The 25392-nt window shown below is 39.8% G+C and overlaps 1 protein-coding gene across 1 annotated transcript in view; it reads right to left on the reverse strand.

Moving 5' to 3' along the window:
• LOC132851105 (hydrocephalus-inducing protein-like) overlaps positions 1 to 25392 on the reverse strand; it is a 78709-nt gene that overhangs the window by 19234 nt on the left and 34083 nt on the right. The window contains 33 exon segments of the mRNA XM_060877740.1: positions 103 to 197; positions 376 to 536; positions 815 to 1176; positions 1388 to 1624; positions 1929 to 2037; positions 2125 to 2302; positions 3024 to 3175; positions 3256 to 3485; positions 4225 to 4429; positions 4927 to 5044; positions 5133 to 5374; positions 5456 to 5624; positions 5740 to 5839; positions 5937 to 6036; positions 6239 to 6437; positions 13497 to 13669; positions 13883 to 14042; positions 14295 to 14414; positions 14530 to 14712; positions 15495 to 15709; positions 16782 to 16994; positions 17197 to 17604; positions 17844 to 18056; positions 18138 to 18282; positions 18368 to 18509; positions 18752 to 18935; positions 19103 to 19204; positions 20185 to 20378; positions 20523 to 20693; positions 23020 to 23172; positions 23223 to 23366; positions 23832 to 23961; positions 24479 to 24718. Of these exon segments, the coding sequence (XP_060733723.1) occupies positions 103 to 197; positions 376 to 536; positions 815 to 1176; positions 1388 to 1624; positions 1929 to 2037; positions 2125 to 2302; positions 3024 to 3175; positions 3256 to 3485; positions 4225 to 4429; positions 4927 to 5044; positions 5133 to 5374; positions 5456 to 5624; positions 5740 to 5839; positions 5937 to 6036; positions 6239 to 6437; positions 13497 to 13669; positions 13883 to 14042; positions 14295 to 14414; positions 14530 to 14712; positions 15495 to 15709; positions 16782 to 16994; positions 17197 to 17604; positions 17844 to 18056; positions 18138 to 18282; positions 18368 to 18509; positions 18752 to 18935; positions 19103 to 19204; positions 20185 to 20378; positions 20523 to 20693; positions 23020 to 23172; positions 23223 to 23366; positions 23832 to 23961; positions 24479 to 24718 (5947 nt within the window).

Below are 25392 nucleotides of genomic sequence, written 5' to 3' on the forward strand. Positions count from 1 at the left end.
TCACTAGTGAGCCAATATCTTACATCAAAATTGCTGATGTTAGATTTTGTGCTTACATATATAGATTTTTATGCTATCATTAGATGCAAGTTGAAAATTTACCTCCATGAACAAAGCCCTGAGTCTTCTCAGAGGTGTCCATCATAACCTGCCATGAGTATTCAAGCTCCACAGTGCCTTTGTTGGCCATTTGCATTCTGGAGGCACCACATAAGATACATATATTACAATAAATTTCATTTAGTTATTAATGAAATAGTAATGCAATAATGATGTAATGATGCACTGTGTTTTTGTTTTTTTCTTTCTTTTTTTAGAATTATTTAAATATGTATTGTGTGTGAAGTATCAGAGACAACATTTAGTCATACATACTGGAAGACTCTGGTTTGAAAGAGCATGGTGTCTTTAAAAAGGATAGGTTCAGCATCACAATCAAACTTGGCATAATCACACATGGCACTTATCCCAAGTTCTAGTTCCCTAAACGAGTTTTCCACCACTGAATGGGCAGGTTCTGGGTCAGTCTCTACCACCTAGAAACAGAACACAACAGCAGTTACTACCATTACATATTTCCCAGCTGTCCTCTAAAACTTATGTTTTAAGTCTGTGAGAGAATTTTGAGATACTGTATTTGTTAATTCTTTAATATTAGCCTTTTCATTTAAGCACTTGTCATTATTAGGATTGCAGATGAAAATTCTTACAATTGCCAGAGTTTAGAATGAAAGAAACATATTTCAATGCTAAGGGTATATTTGACAATGCAGAAATCCTGACAAAATGGTTTGTTTTCCCACCACCCTCTTACCTTTTTCTTGGCTGGTCTCTGAGGTGAGAGCGGCTTTTCCACATCAACCCACTTGACAGTCCTGTGACGGTCATCCCAGTCAGGCACTTGGTCCACAGGCTGCTGGAAAGTTATCTGGCAGAGTTTACACTTCATCACCCGTTCAGTCAGCACTATGGGCTGCTCTGAGTTGAAGCTTACTGTAACCTCCTTGGTGCATCTGGCATGGAGGTGGCCTATCTCAGGTGAGAAATACAGATGAGGCTCACCCTGAGGCCACTGAAAGCGCATAACCTCTGAGTTGCTGTGATTGGTCATAGTGAAGGTCTTTTGGTAAAGCCGGCCCACATGACAGTCTCCAAATTGCACAATATCACATATGGCTGTAGGAGGTGCACAGTAGAGAAGAAAAGAACGATGCTGGAGACAAGGCATGTATTTTGCTTGTATTTGGCTAAGAATGCTAACACTGCTCAAGGACCATCAATGGTTGCAGATTCTGTTTAAATCTGGTGGAACAATGGTCTTTCAACATCCAAAAATTATTCTAGTGTAACCTTTGTAAATATTTAAAGATACAAGGTATTTACTGACCTTCAGTGCTGTCCTGGTCCTGAGGAACCTTGCTGCTGATATTGTCCAAAGATATTATGTCATGGTAGCCCTCTCCTTGTATATGTATCACTGTCTTTTCATATGGGTTGTCTTTTACAAACAGATGCATGGTGGCCTCAAACCTTTGAGTGACCTCAGGATGAAACTCCACCTCAAACTCTGCTTGCTGTCCAGCCATTAGTGCCAGGGAGGCCAAATGATCCACCTGCCTTTCTACTGTGAAAAAATGTTTTTTGTTCTTGTTTGTTTTATTGACTTTTCTCATACTAATTGGATATGTATACCAAGCACTAAGGAAATAAAAGCTAATGTACTTCCTCTGACAAACCCGAAGGCTGCCAATGCATCAGATGTTAGTTTTTGATTTTTAACAGATACTCTATACACACTCTATATCCTATCATGAAATGTTGTTATCCTATCATGTAATGTTACCAGTTTTTGATAGAAAAAAAATACCACTTTGTACACTTATAAAGGTTATAAAATCATGATTAAGCACTCATTGTTCAAGACTGACCTGTTCCAGGCTCACTTTCTATGTTTGAAGTAGAGATGTAGCTGCATGAAGTGCCAGGAGCTGCCCTTAAAGCAAAGACTCCGATCTTGTCAAGCAGATCAATGCTAACCTATAAATGTCAAGAAAGTAAATATATCTCTGTTGAGGTAAATCAGTGCCCTACAACAAAAGTGTTGAAAGTATTCATTCCTCTTACCTGTGCAGGTACATTGCTAATGTTCTTGATGACCAGAGGGAGAATTTGTTTCTTGTCTACCAGAAGCCGCTTAAACTGCAGGACTGGCTGTCCATGTTTGCTTCTCTGAACTGGTTTTAGAATAGTTATACAGGGCAAATTGCCCTCTCCCATCAAATCAAACACCAGCAACTTGCTCCTGCCCAAAGGGAACACACTAATAAAGATAAGACAAAAACAATACTGACCTTTCCTTATGTCTGTACTAAGAGGGGATCTTGGGAGGTGGCAATGTAAACTCATTTATGAACTAATAGGCTTGTACCCAACTAAAATAGGAACATGCCAGTGCTAACCAAAAATGGAAACTTGTGTAGCCATGAAAATAGAGCCAAGAGGCAAAAGTCTCACTTGCGATAAGTTTACGAAAAACTTTTTTGTATTTACTCTTAGGTCAAAAAGAACCGAGAAATCATCTCAGTTATACTGTATGAGTAAATTCAACATACTGGAATTATATTTCTATGTATATTCTATAGCCTATCAATTTAGCAAAATAATTATCTTGTGTCATAGTTTAAAAATGTCCTACACCGATTTTAGAATTAATTCACAGCTTTTAGTATTAGATCACAAGATTTCCATAATTTATTAAAACACCCACACAAACATGCCTGGAATTATTCAGGAAATCAGTCTGAATGCTAATACAGTTCAATAAAGTGCTCATTTGCATGAATATGTTTAACTTTCCCTGCAAAAATACTGATGTAACACATGCCATGGTGCATAAACTTGAACCTGACAGAGCGAAAGCTGTGAGTCTGGTACAAACCTGTTTTCCAGCTTCTAGGCAAAGTGTATATAAAAATATTAAAAGTGGGTGTATTTATTTTCTGTAAACTATATACTACACTTACCCAGTTGGCCCTTCTAGAGAGGCTTCAAAAACTCCAAGGTAGGTCTGCATGTTCTGGGGAGTGAAGGTAATTGTAGCAAAGGCATGTGAGTGACTGGGGATATTCATCCGTGTAGGGGTCAGCTCAAACACCTCAGAGCTCCTAATAGGCATCTGTAAGAGCCACATTCATTAATACAATCAGTCTTTAAACAGGGCATGTTTGCAGTAGCAGCTATTACACACAAACATACCTTGACAGCTTTAACCTGCAAACTAAGTTTACAGGGTATTTTGCCAGGGTTGGTAAGACGGAAGCGGGCTTTTGCTGACTGGCCGACTAACACATTGTTAAAGACAAACTTGTTCTCGTCCTGGATATAGACGCCCATGGCCTCCTGATACTGCTCACATTGTAGCATGCTACTGTTCTTGCACAATCTGTGTTCTTCAAAGATGGACGCAATATCTTCATGGGCTATTCCTATACAAAGAACAGACATATACTGCCAGTCAAGCAATTTTAAATACTTGAATTTACCTGTGATTTATTACACATTAATCCCTGTTTTTGCCACTGACAAAACTAAAAAGCAGAGCAGAATATATTAAATAAGTGTATCAAATCTATTTGATGAAATAAAACCTAATCTACCACATCTTTCCGAAAACAAAAATTTTGACAGGTCTCCCTGAAACAATATAGAAATACTCTGGATTGAAATATTAAACATTGAAGATGTTCATAAAACACTACAGTATTTATCCAGTGTTACTATCAGCTTTAAGACAAATATAGAGACTTATCCTGATCCTATCCTTTTTGTCTCTACCAGGATGTCAATTCCCCAACCACTGCACATGTGGGCTCACTGTATTTTTGACGAGTATGAAAATAATGTTTATTGTATGCTATAGACTTCACAATCACAGTTAAACTAACTCCCCCACCTGCTCATAAAAAAAATCTGGCCATGATCTGACATGATCTTATTTTATGCTACAGAGGCATTCTTTAGAAAACAAAAAATAACAAAAATATGCTTTTTTTGCGGCTTTTTTTGCAACTTTTTACAATTGTAAATTAAGGCTTGTGTGGTGAGAAACATTTCACTGGAAGAATGTATGAAATATAAATGTGACTTTAAATGAAAATCTTAAGTGTTAATTAGATCGACTGTCCTAGGTCAGAGATAGTAAAAGGTTTTTAGGAAATTACAAACCTGGCATGCAGACCTCTGCTAGTAACCTGTAGATGATCCCTCCTGGGCTGTCAGAAGGGTCTCGATCAGTGATGTCCACCACCAGGCACTCTTCCCAGCAGCCTACCTGCTCTGCCACACAGTCCACAGTTACCACCTGCTGAGCACCAGCTAAAAGGGTGCCAAAGCATGGAGACAAGGAGAACAACCCCACAGGCAAACGTGTCTACAGAATTGAGTAAAGACAAAAAAGAAATAGTTGGTTTATTTTTTGAATGAAATTCTGTAAAATATTTTAGACTTTTAGATTTTTAACCATTCCTTTTATAAATGCAGGTTTGTGAATAATTATGAAATCATGTCTGGGTTTTTCCACATTTTTATGCAATACAGCAACCGATATTAATCATATGCAAAGCTTTTAGGAGGGAAAAATTTAGGAGGCAAAAACTTGGTTGCATATGTGTACATACCTCTCAACTAATATCTTAATACCTTTGGATTGTAATACAGCATTTAGTCTTTTGGGGTATAGAGTTTATCAACTAATATCAGAATTCAACATTCTGATCAAATGCTGAAAAACACTTTCTACCAAAAAAATTAGACACATATGAATTTAAAAATTGGAATTCTAAAGCAACAGGGGTTTAAACAGGGGTGAAACAACTAGATACCCACTAAAATATACTAAGAATAAGACACATAAAGGTTGTCCCTTACCTGAGAAGGTATGGTGTCCCTAATAGTGTCCTTCTGGACAGAGTCAGACTGGCGTAGTTTAGTGGCTGAGGATAATCGTCTTGCAGAGTTACTCTCTCTGAGAGTTCTCTTGCCTATTCTGTAAGAAATAAGGCTTTCAATCAGAGATAAGCTCATTCATGAAGGAACATGGTCAAATCTTAATATGTATGGATCAGTGTCTGTACCCTCTCTTCTGCTCAGATGCTTGGAGATCTTTAAACATTCTGGAGATGGTAAAACAGATCTCAAATTCACCCCTATTCTCCACAGTAATTGTCTGTGTCTTGCGGGAACCATGGACTACTGGACCAAAATTGATGTCATTTGCAGGGTAGATGCTGTACTTAGAATAGACACACTGCACAGACACTTTGATGGGTATAATCTTTATGGTTTCTCTGTCTTCATCAATACTTGGCTCTATGACCTAAAACAAACAATCACTTAAATTATTTTTCACATGAAACAGAGACTGAACAAAATCTATACTAAGGGATTTTCTTCTGACCTGGCATTGTAAAATTGGCTGTTGTCTAAGAGACACCTCCTTGTTGTAGCAGAAGATGACTTGGACACATGTGGGCCGGTCACTGGGATGAAGAGTGCCTTTTTGAGGTGTAATTGTGAAGACTGAGTTGAGGTTAGGCATTTGAGGCTCCGTAGGCTCCAGGACAAACCTCAAACATCAATTACATTTTACATTAGCCACTGAGCTTTTAATGGAATTTTTATTCCTTGAAAAATTAAAATATATATTGGATGCTTATGTAGAGTATGTGGCTGTGAACATACTTGTAGGCAATATCATGTTTCCCCTTGTTTTTCAGATTAACAGATAACTTCACTTCTTCTGATACTTTGATTACTCCAAAGTCCAGACTGTTGTCCGTACCTAACATAATTGTTTTCAAGATAAAATACAAACAATTTGTTATTTATGGACAGATGAAACAAAAAAATGTTGGATATGGCTGAGCAATTTAAAATACCTTTAGGTAAGGTCATTTCCAAGACCACATCATAAGCTTCTGCCACAATATTAATGTTCTCTGTATGGACAACACCAAGAATATTCTCTACATCTGACACCTGGAAAACACACACACACACACACACACACACACACACACACACACACACACACACACAAAATGTCAATTTCAACATCAAATGATACTGTTCTGATTATTCTTTCAAAACCAATACACAAGCTGAGTTATCATCTTAAAAAATAATACTTTGTGATATGGAGATGTATGCTAACATTTGATTTATTGGTTAAGCACCTTACCTCCAATCTTATGGTCTTCTTCAGGCTAATAGGTTTTATGGCATGGAAATGCATGAGCAAGGAAAACTCAGAATGTGCCATGATGATGCCATGGTCCTTGGAAATGCTAAACTCCTCACCAAGCCCCTCAAGGCCACTCAGCCACCAGGCAACTGGGAGTTCGGTGGGATTGCGCAAGCGCAGACTGCGCGTCTGTCTCCTGGAAGACCACAGCCATGGAAAAGTGAAGATATTATATTACGTTTATGACAGGATAATCATATAACACTATTATGGCAACAAATCATGTCAAATGTACAATTACTGTTATATTTTGTACAATTTATTTATCCCCAAATTAGCAAAAGTGAATATTTAAAAAGAATAACACATGCAACAAGCAAAGATGCAGGAAGTTAGACAGCCAGGGTGCTACAACAGCCTAATTTTTTAGAATTCACTCAATGCAATGGCTAAAAAAAGAAAGAAAAAAAAATCTAATAACAACAATAATAATAATAATAATAATAATAATAATAATAATAATAATAATAATAAATATAGCTGCAAGCAGCGATACCAGGGTCAAGCCGATCAGATGCGCTCAGAACATGTCGCTGATGAACCATACCAAGTTTCGTAGCGATATGGCATCGTATTGGTAAAATACTGAACTTAACGTGAAAATTCAAAATGTGTGTGTGTAAGTGTGTGTAGGTGTGAGTGTGTGTGTGTAAGTGTGAGTGTGTGTGAGTGTGTGTGTGTAAGTGTGAGTGTGTGTGTGTGTGTAAGTGTGTGAGTGTGTGTGTAAGTGTGAGTGTAAGTGTGAGTGTAAGTGTGCGAGTGTGAGTGTGTGTAAGTGTGAGTGTGTGCGAGTGTGAGTGAGTGTGTAACTGTGAGTGTGTGTATGTGAGTGTGAGTGTGCGAGTGAGTATGTGAGTGTGCGAGTGTGAGTAAGTGTGCGAGTGTGAATGAGTGTGTGTGTGTGTGTGTGTGTAAATGTGTGTGTGTGTGTTCCTCGTATGTGAAAACATACTTGGCAATAAAGTGTGTGTGTGAGTGTGTCTGTGTGAGTGTGTGTGCATGTGTGTGTGTCTGTGTGTGTGTGTGTGAGTGTGTGTGAGTGTGAGTGTGTGAGTGTGAGTGTGAGTGTCTGTGTGTGTATGTGTGTCAATGTGTGTGTCAGTGTGTGTGTGTGTGTTCCTCGTATGTGAAAACATACTTGACAATAAAGTGTGTGTGTGTGTGTGTGTGAGTGTGTGTGTGTGAACGAGTGTGTGTGTGTGTGTGTGAGTGTGTCTGTGTGAGTGTGTGTGTGTGTGTGAGAGAGTGTGTGTGAGAGTGTGTGTGTGTGTGTGTGAGAGAGTGTGTGTGTGTGTAAATGTGTGTGTATGTGAGTGTGTGTGTGTGTGTGTGCGAGTATGTGAGTGTGCGAGTGTGTGTGTAAATGTGTGTGTAAGTGTGTGTGTTCCTCGTCTGTGTGTCTGTGTGTGTGAGTGCGTGTGTGTGTGTCTGTGTGAGTGTGTGTGTGTGTTTGAGTGTGTGTGAGTGTCTGTGTGTGTCTGTGTGTGTTTGTCTGTGTGTGTGTGAGAGTGTGTGTGTGTGAGTATGTGAGTGTGCGAGTGTGAGTATGTTTTCGATTGTGAATAAGTGTGTGTGTGTAAATGTGTGTGTAAATGTGTGTGTAAGTGTATGTGTGTGTGAGTGTGTGTGAGAGTGTGTGTGAGAGTGTGTGTGTGAGAGAGTGTGTCTGTAAATGTGTGTGTATGTGAGTGTGTGTGAGTATGTGAGTGTGCGAGTGTGTGTGTAAATGTGTGTGTAAGTGTGTGTGTTCCTCGTCTGTGTGAGTGTGTGTGTCTGTGTGAGTGTGAGTGTCTGTGTGTGTGTGTGAGTGTCTGTGTGTGTCTGTGTGTGTGTGAGAGGGTGTGTGTGAGTGTCTGTGTGTGTGTGTGTGTGTGAGTGTATGTGTGAGTGTGAGTGTGAGTGCGTGTGTGAGTGTGTGTGTGTGTGAGTGTGTGTGAGTGTCTGTGTGTGTCTGTGTGTCTGTGTGTGTGTGTGTGTGTGAGTATGTGAGTGTGCGAGTGTGAGTAAGTGTGTGTGTGTGTAAATGTGTGTGTAAGTGTGTGTGTGTCCCTCATAAAGACCTTTCTGATTCTGGTTCTGATTCTGATTTTGCAAGAATTTTGCCTAAACATACTTGGCAATAAAGACCTTTGTGATTCTGATTCTGATTCCGATGTTGCAAGAATTTTGCCTCTAGGCCTTACGATTCAGCACAAAATTGGGTTTTTGGACTGTTGGTGGCACTAGACGGTTTGAGCTAGACACACCAAAGTTGCTACAGTAACTTCTAAGACTGGCCTCTACATGTGTGCAAAATTTCATAACTTTCCTACGTACGGTTCTATGGGCTGCCATTGACTTCAATGGCGGAAGACGGAAGAATAATAATAAGAAAACTAACGATAACAATAGGTGTCTACGCCCCTTCGGGGCTTGACCCCTAATAATGATAATAATAATAAGAAGAAAACTAACGATAACAATAGGTGTCTACGCCCCTTCGGGGCTTGACCCCTAATTAAAGCTGCAAGCAGCATTTCCCGGGTTCAAGCGTTTAAGGCCTTTGGATTGACATGACAATGTATGTCATGTCATGCTACATATGTCATGCTACAGAGGGTGCCACAACATATGTCATGTGAAGTACTCACCCATCCAGTTTTCCCTAAAATAAACAAAGTCATATCCATTAGAGATGAGCCGGATACTTGGCTGAAACGAGTATCCGGTATGGATAAAGCACTTCTGCCGAGTACGAGTATTATACGAGTAATACGAGTCAATATCTGTGCTCGGATTGTATGAAAATCATCATTGGCTAGCTGATTGTGTCAGCGTTCTGTGATAGGCTATTCACAGCGCCCCTCCCCTACAGTGATAGGCTAGTCACAGCGCCCCTCCCTTAGAGTGATAGGCTAGTCACAGCGCCCCTCCCCTACAGTGATAGACTAGTCACAGCGCCCCTCCCCTACAGTGATAGGCTAGTCACAGCGCTTCTCCCCTACAGTGATAGGCTAGTCACAGCGCCCCTCCCCTACAGTGATAGGCTAGTCACAGCGCCCCTCCCCTACACACATACAGATGTATTGTGTTGCTGTGTCTCGCTCTGCTCACTCACAGTCACACACAGAACAGCTCTCTGTCTCTCCCTCAGTCACTCGGGTTCGCGGGTCTTTTCTGTTAACGTTTAGGGTTTCTTCAGCTTTTTACTTCGGGTTGTAACGTTAACAATACGTACTTACTAACCAGTAGAGTTCTGGTAAACGTGGGTTCGTTCAGACGTGGTGCTTGCTTGGTAGAATGCGACTCGCATTACGTCTCTGCCTGTCGGAGATTTTTTTTCTTTTTTAAACCTTCAACTGTCTCTAACCAGTAACCAGACACTGTGTGACTGACACGTTTTTGCTGTATTTCATAAAAACATAAAGGTAGTAAGCTAGTGTTATAAATATTACAAATTAATTATTACCAGTTAAAGCCCTGCCCATTTCAAGACAAGCCCCGCCTACTTCCGGGTTAGGCCCCACCCACTCCGAGTCAGAACCAGAATCAGAATCTTTGCCTTACAAGTCAGCACAAAATTGGGTTTTTGGACTGTTGGTGGCGCTAGAGGGCTTTTTTTTAAAAATGGCTGTTTTTAGTCATTTTTCCGTTATAGCACCACGAAGTGGCCAATCGCCACGGTTTTTGAACTGTGACCTCAGTTTGACCTCTTTCACATGTGTCCCAAGTTTGGTGTTGATAGCTCATTTAATTCTTGAGTTATTGACATTTTATTAAAACTGGCTCCTCACAGTCCAAACTTTTTGGGGCCCCTTAAGGACCCTGAATCAAAATCTCGACGTTTTTTTGAAAATTATTGTCTTTGAGACTCCAGAGAATATTACTGCACTGGATTGGTCTTGATCAGGCGAAAAACCTAGGACTAGTTAGCAAAAGTAGGTTTCGGATAAAATGCGCGATAGCGAAAAAATTTAATGGCAGAAATGAAATTGGAGATATACGTTTTTTAAGTCATGAGCCAAGGATTCCAATGATATAAAGCACTTGAGATTTGGACATATGGGTTTTAGGGGTTTAGGGGTTATGGGGACAAACACGTTTTGGGGCGCTGAAGCGATTCCGATTCCGCTGAGTCCGATGAAGTCCGATTCCGCTGAGATTTTGGCCCTGAGTAACTGTGACCAGTACTACCATCTGACCAAGTTTGAGCTCTCTAGGCCTTACGGTTTGGGCTGCACGACCGTTTCTAGGGCGGAATAATAATAATAATAATAATAATAATAATAATAATAATAATAATAATAATAATCCTAACAAAAACAATAGGTTTCCAGCGCTTCGTGCTTGAACCCTAATAATAATAATAATAAAAATCCTAACAAAAACAATAGGTTTCCAGCGCTTCGCGCTTGAACCCTAATAATAATAATAATAATAAAAATCCTAACAAAAACAATAGGTTTCCAGTGCTTCACGCTTGAACCCTAATAATAATAAGAAGAAGAAGAAAACTAACGATAACAATAGGTGTCTACACCCCTTCGGGGCTTGACCCCTAATAAATACATTGTAAAATGTCAGCGATACAATCCTGTCTCAAACTAATGGAATGGCAATGGCAATTGTTTCTATACACCAAAGTCGGTTGGTTTGGAGCTCAAAAGATGGATTTGAGACATGGGTTTAGGATTTCAGCTTTCTAAGCAGTCTCTTTGAGTTGTTTTGTTGGGTTCATCCTTATAATATACAGGGAGTGCAGAATTATTAGGCAAATGAGTATTTTGACCACATCATCCTCTTTATGCATGTTGTCTTACTCCAAGCTGTATAGGCTCGAAAGCCTACAACCAATTAAGCATATTAGGTGATGTGCATCTCTGTAATGAGAAGGGGTGTGGTCTAATGACATCTACACCCTATATCAGGTGTGCATAATTATTAGGCAACTTCCTTTCCTTTGGCAAAATGGGTCAAAAGAAGGACTTGACAGGCTCCGAAAAGTCAAAAATAGTGAGATATCTTGCAGAGGGATGCAGCACTCTTAAAATTGCCAAGCTTCTGAAGCGTGATCATTGAACAATCAAGCGTTTCATTCAAAATAGTCAACAGGGTCGCAAGAAGCGTGTGGAAAAACCAAGGCGCAAAATAACTGCCCATGAACTGAGAAAAGTCAAGCGTGCAGCTGCCAAGATGCCACTTGCCACCAGTTTTGCCATATTTCAGAGCTGCAACATCACTGGAGTGCCCAAAAGCACAAGGTGTGCAATACTCAGAGACATGGCCAAGGTAAGAAAGGCTGAAAAACGACCACCACTGAACAAGACACACAAGCTGAAACGTCAAGACTGGGCCAAGAAATATCTGAAGACTGATTTTTCTAAGGTTTTATGGACTGATGAAATGAGAGTGAGTCTTGATGGGCCAGATGGATGGGCTCGTGGCTGGATCGGTAAAGGGCAGAGAGCTCCAGTCCGACTGAGACGCCAGCAAGGTGGAGGTGGAGTACTGGTTTGGGCTGGTATCATCAAAGATGAGCTTGTGGGGCCTTTTCGGGTTGAGGATGGGGTCAAGCTCAACTCCCAGTCCTACTGCCAGTTTCTGGAAGACACCTTCTTCAAGCAGTGGTACAGGAAGAAGTCTGCATCCTTCAAGAAAAACATGATTTTCATGCAGGACAATGCTCCATCACACGCGTCCAAGTACTCCACAGCGTGGCTGTCAAGAAAGGGTCTAAAAGAAGAAAAACTAATGACATGGCCTCCTTGTTCACCTGATCTGAACCCCATAGAGAACCTGTGGTCCATCATCAAATGTGAGATTTACAAGGAGGGAAAACAGTACACCTCTCTGAAGAGTGTCTGGGAGGCTGTGGTTGCTGCTGCACGCAATGTTGACGGTGAACAGATCAAAACACTGACAGAATCCATGGATGGCAGGCTTTTGAGTGTCCTTGCAAAGAAAGGTGGCTATATTGGTCACTGATTTGTTTTTGTTTTGTTTTTGAATGTCAGAAATGTATATTAGTGAATGTTGAGATGTAATATTGGTTTCACTGGTGAAAATAAATAATTGAAATGGGTATATATTTGTTTTTTGTTAAGTTGCCTAATAATTATGCACAGTAATAGTCACCTGCACACACAGATATCCTCCTAAAATAGCTAAAACTACAAACAAACTAAAAACTACTTCCAAAAATATTCAGCTTTGCTATTAATGAGTTTTTTGGGTTCATTGAGAACATGGTTGTTGTTCAATAATAAAATTAATCCTCAAAAATACAACTTCCCTAATAATTCTGCACTCCCTGTAGTCTTCAGGAGGTGAAATGCCTGCTTAACTGGGTTAGGGTCTGGTGATTGACTTGGCCTATCTAAAACCTTCCACTTTTCCTTGATAAAGTCCATTGTTATGTTGGGAGTGTGTTTTGGATCATTGTCTTGCTGCATCATAAAGTTCCTTACAATTAGACTGGAATTCATTTCTCTTAAAATTAACACACAGAGGTTCCTGTAGGACTTCAGAATTCATTCTCCCGCTACCATCAGGTTACATCTTCAACAAACCTTAGTGACCCTTTTCCAGAAGCAGTCCTGCAAACCCAAGTGGTGACTCTACCTTTGCCATGTTTCACAGATGGGCTTGTGGATCATAAGCAGATGCTTTCTTTCCCCACACTTTGGCCTTTCCATCAGTTTGGTAGAGGACAATCTTGGTTCCAGAACCGTATGGTTCTTCTCTGTATTTCTTTGTGAATTCGAATCTGATCTTCTGAAACTCATGTTCATCATTTGATCTTAATCCCAAACATCTTCAGTCTACAGTAAAAACAATTGGTAAAGCTGAAATGTCAAGTATCCTAATTCGGAGCAACCGACAAATACGACAGACTCCAATTCCCAGCAACCACCAGTGCTCTCACGTTCTCAATCACCAGACTCTTAATTGCCTGTTTTATCCTGCGTTTTGTATTTGTATGCTGTTTTTGACTCCCTCTGTGTTTTTGCATGTGTTCCTATACTTTTGCATATTGTTATATATATTTTTTTGCATATTTGCATTCCCTGTTTTGTGTGTTTCTGCCTTTTTACATGTGCCCACCTTTTGTTACTGTCTCGTTTTTTGGGGATTGTATGAAACAGGGATTGTGTATGTGTGAAGTTTCATATTTATACTCCAGAGACAGAGTTTGTGTTTGTATCATTGTCCTGACCTGTCCAGGAAAATCTTATCAAAATTAAGTTGCTTGCGGTCCACTTCCAGTTCTGGTCGGACTCCTTTGCAAGAGATGTGAAAGATAGTAGGTTCTGGGTTCTCCTTAATACAGCACACCACACTGTCTTCTATAAGACCTGGAGTGGTAGGGTATGCCGATACTCTGAGCTCCTGCAAGAAAAATAAGTTAAAAACACAAAACACCTAGTTATAAATAAGCCTTTCTGAATCAGAATCAGAAACAGACACAAACAAACTTTTACTAAGCCAATGTCTTTGGCACTGTCTTTGGTCATCAGCACTATGCTCAATAAATTCCCACCCATTATCACCAATCCATACAGCTATCACTGCCATAAAAAAGAGTCTTCACATATACTGTACCTTTCTCTCATTGGGCTTAAGAACAATGCTTAAAGGGTCCAGGATAAATGTGGTGGATTTGGTGTCTTGGTGGAGGCAAAACTGGACCTCTGCCTCCATGTGGGAGTTGTTGTGGATTACTAGTCTTTCTTCATTGTCTGGGCACTTCTTTTCCATGTATCTATGTAAATTAAAATTAAACAATGTCAGTGTTATAACTTGCATTTGCCTTGATAAGTCTATAAATTCCCCTATATTATGTGATTATGCAACATTCACAAAATCATGATAAGTAATCCAGAATTTCACAAGTATGCATTATTTTAATTTATATATGTACGAGCAGTGTAATTTGATGTATGAGCAGTGTATTTGAGGATTTAATAGGGAATGCATACTTTACTTAAATTGTAAGAGTAAAAAACTAAAGCACCTTTCTCTGTTTCTTCCACAAAGCAGGGGCCCGAAGTCATACAGGCCTGAGCGGATAATGTATGTCTTCTGTAAGTCATTCTTTTTCTGCATGGTCATTTTACAGTGAGCAAACACCATCCTAGAGCATAAACACACCATCAGAATAAATACCAGAATATGGGCTAAATTGTTGCTAACCTGAGCTCTGGTCATCAGAATACTGAATGTTCTCTAGACCTGCATGTAATACTCACTTATGGTCTTTGCTGATGGATGGAAAACCACAGATGCCTCTGCAGTAGAGCTGATAACAGCGCTTGGTCCCCATCACTTCAAACCCCAAAGTCTGTTTAAAATCACCAGGCACAGACGAGTGGAACCACAGTCTCAGGATCATTTGTCCATTTGGTGGCACAACCCAGCGGAAATGAGTAAGCCTTTATGAGAAACATAAACCCATTAACAAAGAGGAACAAAAGAAGAATAATTATACATGAGAATTGCTTTTCATTAATGCTTTTATGCAGGGGCGTAGATTACGCGGGGGACATGTGAGAGAACACTAGCAGTAGTCCCCCAAAAGGAAGCCTTCACCAGAATACTAACTTCCGCAACGGAGTTGACGATACTTGGCGTGGTGTGTAGCATGCACTTCAATTAAATGCTAACACACCATGCAAAGTATTGTCAACTTTGCTGCGAACCAAGCCATTTATATTGCAGAGTGCAAGTATTGTCTTTCACTGTATGACCCATTGCTTTTGTTTCTTGGATTTATTCTCGATTGTTTGCCTTCAAATTGCCTGTATAGTTTGCCTTGCTGACTTCTTTTTTTGGTTTATTGATCTCGCTACCTGTCTTCTATGCTTGTGTGTGTGTTTTGCAGTTTGGAATTGTTTGCTTGGATCACATTAAAGCTCTGCGTCATCCTGCACATGGATTCTGCCGCTCATTCCTTACATTATACATACAGTTTTACCTTATATGTTTATTTAAAACGTTTCACAAAATAGCCTTAATGTAATATTAACAAAATCCAGCATTTAATCGGGTTGTTTTTAGTTTTTTAAACATGTTAAAATGGGAAAACAGAAAAAAAGGTGTGTTTTTGTGTGTGTGTGTGTGTGTGTGTGTGTGTGTGTGCGTGTGTGAGATAGAGAGAGATAGAGAGAGAGAGAGAGAGTTTGTGCATGAGTGTGTGTGTGCTTGCGTGTTATACCTCTGGCTGTGTTCTGTAAGACAACCTTCCAGAAACTTGCTATGGTCAATTTCAGATAAGGGGGTGACAGTGTTTAATGGAGATGAACTAGTGTCTAAGGACTTGCTTCCTTTTTTTGTAGGAATTCGCCGCTTGTCTTTTGGGGTCCCCTTGGCTGATTCCTCTTTCACTTGGGCCTTCTTCCCTCTGCCTTTGTTAAGGGTTGTAACATCATCCTAAGCAGTCAAAGCAAACAAATAAGTATCTATTTCACAAAGGGATCTAAACTTGTACTCTCCCGATAATAGGGAAAAAACTTCTGTTCTGCCACTTGCAAATCCCCATGATGTTTTTTGTACACAGTGCATGCAGAAGGTATTCAGACCACCTTCACTTTGCAGCCTGATACTACAATCGTTTTTTTCTAATCTACACTCAGACAAAATGAAAACAGAATCTTATAAATGCCTGTAACTGTATTTAAAAGAAAAAACTGAAATATCACGCTTTTTTCTGACATTCTTCTTTGCTAAACCTCTCTAGCTTGGTCTCATTGGATGGTGTCGTTAGTGAACAGACATTTTGAGTTCTGGCCAGGGATTTTCAACACTGTTCAAGTCCGGGTTTTATCTGAGCCACTCTAGGTCATTCACAGAGTTGTCCCAAAGTCACTCCTGTGTTTCTTTTGGCTGTGCGCTTAGGGTCGTTGACATGTCGGAAGGTGAACCTTCAGCCCAGTGTGAGGTCCTGAGTGGTTTTTATCTACTTTGCTTCATTCATCTTTCGCAGTCTCCCAGTACATGCTGTTGAAAAAAACCCCTACTACACGATGCTGCCACCACAATACTCCACTGTTTGGGTGGTATTGAGCAGCTGAGGAGCTGTGCCAGGTTTCCTCCAGACATAACATTTAGAATTGAGGCCAAACAGAATCTTGTTCCTCATTGTCTGAGAGTCCTTCAGGTGTTTTTTTTTTTGCAAACTCTAAGAGGGCTTTCATGTGTTTCGCAAGAACTCAGTCAGAGTGACCATCGGGTTCTTGGTCACCTCTCTTACTACTCTTCTCCCTGTTTGCACAGTTTGGTCGGGCGACCAACTCTTGGAGAAGACCTGGTTGTGCCAAACTTCTTCTGTTTGAGAATTATGGAGGCCACTGTGCTCTTGGGAATAATCAGTGCAGGAAAACATTTTTTGTAGTCTTCTCCAGATCTGTGCCTTGCAACAATCCTGTCTCTGAGCTCTGCAGGCAGTTTAATGAGTGTAGATTAATGAGGAAGGAAATAAGTTTTTGTAAAATCTTGGATATACCTTGCCAGACATAGTAGGGCTTAGGGCTCCTGTCTCCAAGTCCCACTTTTCCTCAGCTGAGTCTTCCAGAGATGAGGGCATCAAGAAGGTGAAACTGCCAGGAGTAAATCGGGAGCTGGACACCACTCTCCTTTTAGGGTATTGGACTACTGAGAACAGCATGGGAGGAGGAATGGGTGGACCTGTGGGTCCAAGTCCTAACCCTTCCAAAACCTAGGGACAACATCAGAGAGTAAGTAAAACCTCAGCTCAGGATGTGTATTTATTACATTAAAAAGTTTATTCTTTTATTTTTATTTTTTACAAGTCAGCACAAAATAAGGGTATAGACTAGCTGGAATTTGTCAGGTTATAAACTAGTCTTTAATTGAGGGCTTAAACATATTTTTTCAATACAGCCCAAGTCTTGCAGTACCTCATCCAGTGATGGCAGTTTCATACTGCTGAGAAGCATGTCTATGCTTGCTTCCTCTTTTTTGCTGATAGAGATACAGATGTAGGGTATAAGCTCTATTGCCAGCTCATTCTCTGAACCCTCTGTGCCATAGGGCAATAGGTGAGTCTGGCTGGGGGTTGGCGACAGCAGCTTAGGATCAGCAGTGTCCATTTTCATCCTTTCTTTCTCCCGCTCCTTCTTGGCCAACTTGGTATGCAGCTTATGAAGTTCTGGTGCTTCATGTCGCTGCTGCTCCTCCTCTGAAGGAGGAGAATTCAGCAGACGGCCTTGAGTCCTATCCCAGTTCTGCAGCATGTGCTGAATACGTGGCTGGCTCTGCTCATACATACGGAACCGGGAAAACAGCTGCCTTTCAGCATCGGTTACCTGGTACATGTCACACGAAGAGAGAGATACTGGAATAAGGCCAAGATAATGGGTGCTTTATCTAAAATGTTGCAAACTAAGTAGGTCTATGCTCTAAAAATGTTTTATATTAAGGTAAGGGAAGAGAGATTAAGCTTGGCATTACCCAGTTACAGCTAAATCATCTGACATGGCTTTATAAGATATACTGTATTATTACTTTGACAGGTAGTATAGATTTAAAAATGGCCCAAACTGACCAGCTCTTTCTCCAGTTGATCCAGTGGCAGTAAAGAATGATCATGGTCAGGTGGCTTGCTGTCTTTGCTGTCTTTGGCTTTCTTTTTGCCTCCTTTATCAAGTTCTCTGGTAGCCCCTAAAAGTGAGTCTTTGGCGTCTGTGCTGGTAGACATCTTTCTATTCACTTTAGACTGCTGTTCCTGTCCAGAGTCAGAGTGCAGTGCTAAAACAGGCTAAATAGAGAAAGAATATCAAATCATCAAATGCTGATCTAATTTTTTTTCAGTAGCATGCTCACTATGTGCAACTCTGACCTGGGCAACTCCTAGCTGACTTCTTCTTTCTGTTACATCCTCTGTATGTACTTCCTTTTTCCCTCTCTTGTGTTTTTTCTTCATCTCCTCCTCTACTTTGATCGCCTCCTCCTCCTGCTTCTTTTCCTGTTCCCTCTCTTGCTTGCTATAGCAATTACATAATCAAATTAAATTTTATATCAAATATGCAACATTTTTTTTTAAACTGGCATAGAACTGCTGGAGATTACCTATACATAATTTCCTTTAGCATCTCCAAGTGCCGAAGGTCTACAATTGCTTTTTCTTCCTCACACAGGGCATTATACTCATCCTCATCCATCTCCTGCAAATGCAGCTTTTCTCTTTCAGTCTGTTCCCTCTGTAAGGCCTCTAATCACATATAAACAGATTTTGTCAACTGCACACATCAGTATACTGTGCTAATAATCTGTGTAATTCTTTGCAATCTGTATCATTAACACAAATGCTCCTAAGGAAGCACATAATTGTTTCCAATTCAATAGTATAATACACTGCTTTCTTTTAAAAATATTTTCCTTTTTCCCTTAATTTCTTTTTCATTCTGTCATTATAATTTTATCTCCTGTTCCCATTTTGTCCTCCACCATTACCTGCCAGCTCCAGTTGAGCTCTCTCTCTGGATTTAAATTCAAAGTAGCTGTCAGTGAGGTTGATAACATAGATGTGCTGGCGGTTGTTAAAGGCTTTGATGAGAACATGGAGTGCAGTGCTTGGAAAGCGGCAGTACAGTGTCTCCAAGCCATCAATCACAACGCCTTGATTGCAGTCGCTAAGCTACAACACATCGGAAAATAATAACTTGTATACATCAAAGCAACGAAGCTTTTTGTGAAATAATAAATAGATAACTGAAAAGGAATGTTTAACACATAATAATGCAGTCAGAATATTTTCTGGGTGGTTTTATATATATATTTTTATATATATATTTTTTTTGTTACCTGTAGTCTCTCTGACAGTATCTCTAACAGTAGATCATCAGGCAGTAAACTGCTCATGCCTCTCAGCTCACCTGCTGGACTCACACTCGGAGTTGGACCAGCCTGTAATTAATCAATAAACTTTAATTATACTCACCTCATATCCAGTCTATTTTACACAGACACATGTTATAAGAGGAATCTGAATTCAGTCCAGTGTAATCCAATGTATAATTTTTTTTTCAATATGTCACTTATTTAATGCAATGTCATTTAAGACATGGTATTATGTAATACAATATGTTTGTAATATGGTACAATGCAATTAAATACAAGTCGTTTACATATGAGTATTAAATGTAACAAAAATTAAATGTAATAAAGCATAAACAGAGAAAAATGCTGGCTAAATTAAATGTGATAAATTATATGCTTGTACACAAGAGAACCCAAATTCTATGTCATTTGTTATGTTTTTTTTAGCTCAAATAAAGTTCAAAAAAATAATATGGACTATTGTTTATATAAAGTGGGTAAATAAGTGTTGCACACTAGTTTTATGTCCAACAATATTCATTTCATTCATTCACTCACTCACTCACTCACTCATTTTCTACCGCTTATCCGAACTACCTCGGGTCACGGGGAGCCTGTGCCTATCTCAGGCGTCATCGGGCATCAAGGCAGGATACACCCTGGACGGAGTGCCAACCCATTGCAGGGCACACACACACACACACACACACTCTCTCATTCACACACTACGGACAATTTTCCAGAGATGCCAATCAACCTACCATGCATGTCTTTGGACTGGGGAGGAAACCGGAGTACCTGGAGGAAACCCCTGAGGCACGGGGAGAACATGCAAACTCCACACACACAAGGCGTAGGCGGGAATCGAACCCCCAACCCTAGAGGTGTGAGGCGAACGTGCTAACCACTAAGCCACCATGCCCCCCTCATTCATTCATAACATGTTTATTTTAATCAACCTCTATATTCAGTAAACACTTGTTAATTAATTGCAACTGCTCAGTTCATTGGAGGTCTATATAATTGTGTGCATTAAGTACTGTGTATAAATGATTGAAGGTGAATACCACTGAAGCATTAGGATTGGAGCCACCGTCTTTCTTTGCTCCCATGATGCTGGTCTTGTTTGTTGAGAGAGTGGATGTAGGGATTTTAGAGTCAGTATCTTGAACACCCTCAGCTGCATGCTGGGCTAATGCCTCAACACTGAGAATACCTACAGTCTCACTAGCCACAGTTTTCCCATCTAACACAGCTGGGGCTAAAACACACACACAGAAACATACATAAAATGTTTATATTCACAAAGACATTGCAAAATGTACTTAAATTAGTTCTAATTGAATAAATGTAAAAAATACAAGGTGGAAAAATGTGGAAAAGAATTCAGGAAGATGTGTATCACCAGTATGTTCTTCTGTGCCTTGCACAGACTCCATGGCATCTCCAATCAGCTCTCTGGCTTGCTTGCTTGCAGTGCTGGTTCCAGATGACACAGCTTCTTGCACCACTGTGTCTATGTTCAGACATGCAGCACCATAGTACCTCGCCAAGTTCACAGCCAAAGCTGTCTTACCTACACATACATACAATCATCTTACCAGTAGCAATGGCAAAACCAATAACCATGGAAATATAAAGCAAGATGCCATTTACAGTATAGAGATGCAGGCATGAACTTGACATGAACTAGTAATAAAATGTAGTACAAAATGCTGTGAATAATCACATCACTCACTTGGATTTAAATACAGTATATATCTAATGCACACAAGTAAATTAGATATATACTGTATTTAAATCCAAGTGAGTGATGTGAATAATCACATCACTCACTTGGATTTAAATACAGTATATATCTAATTTACTTGTGTACATTTAATAATGCTACAGTATCTATGTTAAGGGCCAAGTATAAAATTACATGTGCTAGGTATGTTGCTGTCTCTAAAATAAGAAAGGTGCCATTTGTAGCGTCTGGTACAAGTCATTTAGATTTCATATCCAAGGCACCCTAAACTTCGGCATCTACTCCTCAACCAACCAATGAGCAACCCAGTTTTACGGTTTTATTGAGGGCCACTTTCCACAGTGTCACACACCTGGCTCCAGGAGGTCTGGGATCCTACACAAAGACCAGATAAGACCACACTGTTTCTCTGATTGAACTCATAGGGACCTCAACCAAACACGCGCACACACACACACACACGCGCACACACACGCGCACACACACACACACACACACACACACACACACACACACACACACACTCCCCTGCAAACGCATACACACGCACACACACACAACACAATGGGACATTCCTTTTTACTAATAAAACAAGTAGATAAGATACTCTAAGATTCTTATTCTTATAACCCTGTTGTAATGTGCTTCTTCTGTTAAGGCTTGCCTGACTTAAAATTACTTGCTCCTTACTTTCCTGAAAAGGGTGTATTTTATTTAGGTATCAGAACACAACACTGTATTAACATCATTTATACTTTAATTACCGACCCTGGCATGTTAATGTATACCTGTTCTAATGCTGTATGTCCTTTTAAGGTTTGATGTCAGAATGTATACAAAATTATCTGTTTTCACTTCCCTAATGCAAATGCATTTTGTTTTCTTTTGTGTTTCATTTTTGTCTCTTTCTCCTTTATCAGAACACAACATCTGTTACACTTTGATTACTGATCTGTGTATATAATGTACCGCTGCCTTTATACCGTCATTCCCCTTTCATGTTTAGTATCCAAATGACCACAAAATTATCAGTTACTCATTTTTCAATCAACGATGTATTTTATTTGAGCACGAAAAGCACTATACCATCTTAACACACCTTGGTTAAAAACTTTAAAGTCATCTAAAGTTTGATAGCTAAACCACACCCACAGATACCTGAAACAAAGAGATCTTTTTCCCTCCGAAACCCGGGCCGTAGTATTGGCCATCTCCCCAAAGATGGGTGGAGTTCGGGACCTTTAAATTGTCACAAACACCACCAATCCGTGGTCAGACTTTCGGAACAGCTTGGAGACGACTCCATCTTCCTTCAAGGAACTTCCAGCAAGCTTCACTTCTAATAACAACAACTGCTCTGATCTTGGAGAACTTGGAAGAACACCTGACCCCAGCCTAACTGACTCTTCAGAGATTTCTCTGTTGCATCCGGACTCTTGTGCAGCAAGCCAACGCAAGTAACCGTTCCCTTTACCGATCAATTTAGATACGTATTTCAAGTAGGAATCTGCATTGAATCGTGAGGTAAATTTAAGTTTCTGTGACGATTTCCCAGTCAGGGTGTGATTAATTTTGTAGTCTAAGCTTGCCATTCCTTTCCTTCCTTTCTAATTTCTTCCTTTCCAGTCTCTTCCTCCCTTTCCCCACTTTCAATTCCTTTTGTGTGTTTTATTTTCATCTTTGTTTTCTCTATTTCTTTTGTTGTTCGTGTAGTTAGTTTTATGTTGTGTTTGTCTCTTTCATTAAACGCCATATTTTTGTTCCACAAGTGATTGTCTCTGAGTATCGCTCATAAACGTAAGGTACCTGCAACATCTGGTCTGAACTACATGCTCTATTAAGTTAATTTAATTGAAATTACGGTATAAAGTAAAAGGGAAGATAGCGCCCACAGAATTAATAAAGGTTACACGGCCTGTTCACCGGACGAACAGACCAAATAAGTGTAACGTTAATTCCATTACCATCAATTTCATCTTAGGTTAAAATATTTAGGAGTCACTATAACACGTTATAATTACTTATAAATATTTACCTTGCTTTGCGAGCCAAAATCGCTACACATTATTTATTAAATAGTATTGTTGCATGGTTTGAAAGAATCTACGATGTGTTATTATTTAACTGAGGTTCATAGATTAACAGAGATTACCTGAGAGTGGAGCACCATGCACTACAATGGCAATGCCTCTGGAACTGTGAACAGCTTGGCCTGATGGTGACAAATCAATGCCCATGTAGTGAGCAATAGCTCTAGAAACAGGATTTATCTCCAGATCACCGATCCTGCTGGTCCTGTTGTTTCCTGTAAGGAAAACATTGAAACCACATTTTATTAACTTGGTGTAAGCATACCTGTGGATGTCCCATCCATTAGTACAGATGTGGCATCTGCCTCACCCTTCTCCAGGGTGCACACTTCAGCTGGAGCATATAATTTGTTATCCACATGTCCTGCACACTTCTCCTTTTCCCTGACGTCAGAGGCCATGTTGGATGCTAAAGCACAAAAGACATGTGTATGTTGCCCAGGTTAGTAAGGACCTTCCCCTTACAATCCCCTTTTAATATAGCATGATATATAATATACAATCTCTCACTGACTTTGCAAAAAGCTTTTCAAAATTCAGCAATATTTCACAAGTAAAGTTTATACACTTTTTCAGTACACAGAGGTAGAATCCTATCTGGCTCTTTTTACAAAAACAGTGAAGTCAAGAATTCATACCTTTAATTATTATGCTTATGCTGATAATAACAGCTGTTACATAAGTATATGCAATTTGAAAACCACAGATCAAACAATTGATTTTAAATTATTGTATTTCTCTTTAAATATCTTGAAAAGTGTTTTCTACCGACAACTACCAACGTGCCATTTAGGGGAAATAGAATAACGCAAAAAATCATCATGCCATCTAGTATTAAATATTGTTAGCTTTACTAAATATACTTTAATAATACCTGGTTCAGGATTTTGGGCCCTGTGCTCTTGGTAATAGTCTAGGACTTCTGCAGGCAAAGGCTCACCAGGGGGTCGAAGGGGCAACAGCAATATATTATGTGCATCATATCCTTTCATGAAACGCAGGATCTGAGGAGACATATGGATTAAGTTCATGTAACACAGAAAAGGTCTGAGGAAAACTGACTGGTTCAATAAACCGTCATGGTCAAGTATTTTGTAAGGATTGGAATACAGAGCTTGTGGTTTATGAGGTAATGATTATTGATGACAACACAGAGGATGCTGTGACACTGAAAGCTGAGGTGCTGCACAAATTGCCCAAATGCCATGAATTGTTTGCTATGAACAAAGTTGAAATGTATACATTATATAGAACTTATCACAAAGAACATGACTATCCCACCTAATTGTTTGTATCTACAGTGGTCTTGGTCTGTGAAGGTTTCTAATTTGGTAGTATGCCGGAAAAAAGAATGTGTTTATGGACACTATTTTTGACATTTTAGAAAACAAATTGTGGCTTGTTATTAAAAGTCCCTAGCATTTTTTCATTCTTAAGAATTCGATGCATTGCTTCAAAAGTCATTTCTTTCTTAACGCCCAGTTAGACCTTCTGTTCAAAAATTGTATAGAAATCACTCACCCTCTCTTCCTCCAGGTACTGGCTGTCATAGTCCAGGGAGTAGAACTCAATAGGGAAAGGGCAGGGGTTGTGGACCAGCACCTCAACCTCATCTCCATAGCTGTAGGGCAGTACAGGCCCCAGCTCGATTTCTGAGGTGGAAAACTCTAGCTGTGGCTCCAATCCCTGTCCCTCAGCTAAGAGTAAGATCCTCTGGGTGCTCTGGGCCACAGCTATCACTAGCTTCTCTCTATACATTTTCTGCAAAAACAGTCACCTCCAGAATTATTGACAACAATCAAAAATATAAGCAAAAATGATTGCAAAGGAAACATTACATTTAATACAATCATTTAAATTTTCCACCTGCTCAAGTTCTTTTTAACTTTTCTTTTTCTATAAAACAAATCTATAACCTTACATCTTATTAATGTGCTTGCAAAGCACATTCTTGTTCTCTTGCATACTTATTATTATTCTTCCGGTCACTTTTTCGGCGCATAACTTGTCCCGCAGCTTTTGTCCTAGACCCATGAATGAGGTGTCAAATCGACCGGCTCGTTGAGGAGAGGTGCGCTATGACTTTTATAAGCGATCGGACCAACGGTGTTCGCACAGCAGACGAAAAAGCGGCGAAAAAAGTCCCATAGAAATGAATGGGAAATACCTGAAATTCCTTTAAGCTCTCACACACACAGCGTGCGCAGAGCTCAGGCACCACTTCTCTCCTGTGTTTTCCTAGTGACTGTAGATGTAAAGGAGACTCTCAATACATGTAACTATCAACTCCACACTATCAATCCAATGATTCCAAAAGTATTGGCCCCCTGGTGACGGTACTCGACACCACGTGCTGTCACGTGTAGCCCCGCCCCCAAAATAAGCAAAATCAAAAAGTTAGCACAACATGGACATGTCATATATCAAATCACTCA

The sequence above is a fragment of the Tachysurus vachellii genome, chromosome 9 (assembly GCF_030014155.1).
Source record: "Tachysurus vachellii isolate PV-2020 chromosome 9, HZAU_Pvac_v1, whole genome shotgun sequence".
Lineage (NCBI taxonomy): Eukaryota > Metazoa > Chordata > Actinopteri > Siluriformes > Bagridae > Tachysurus > Tachysurus vachellii.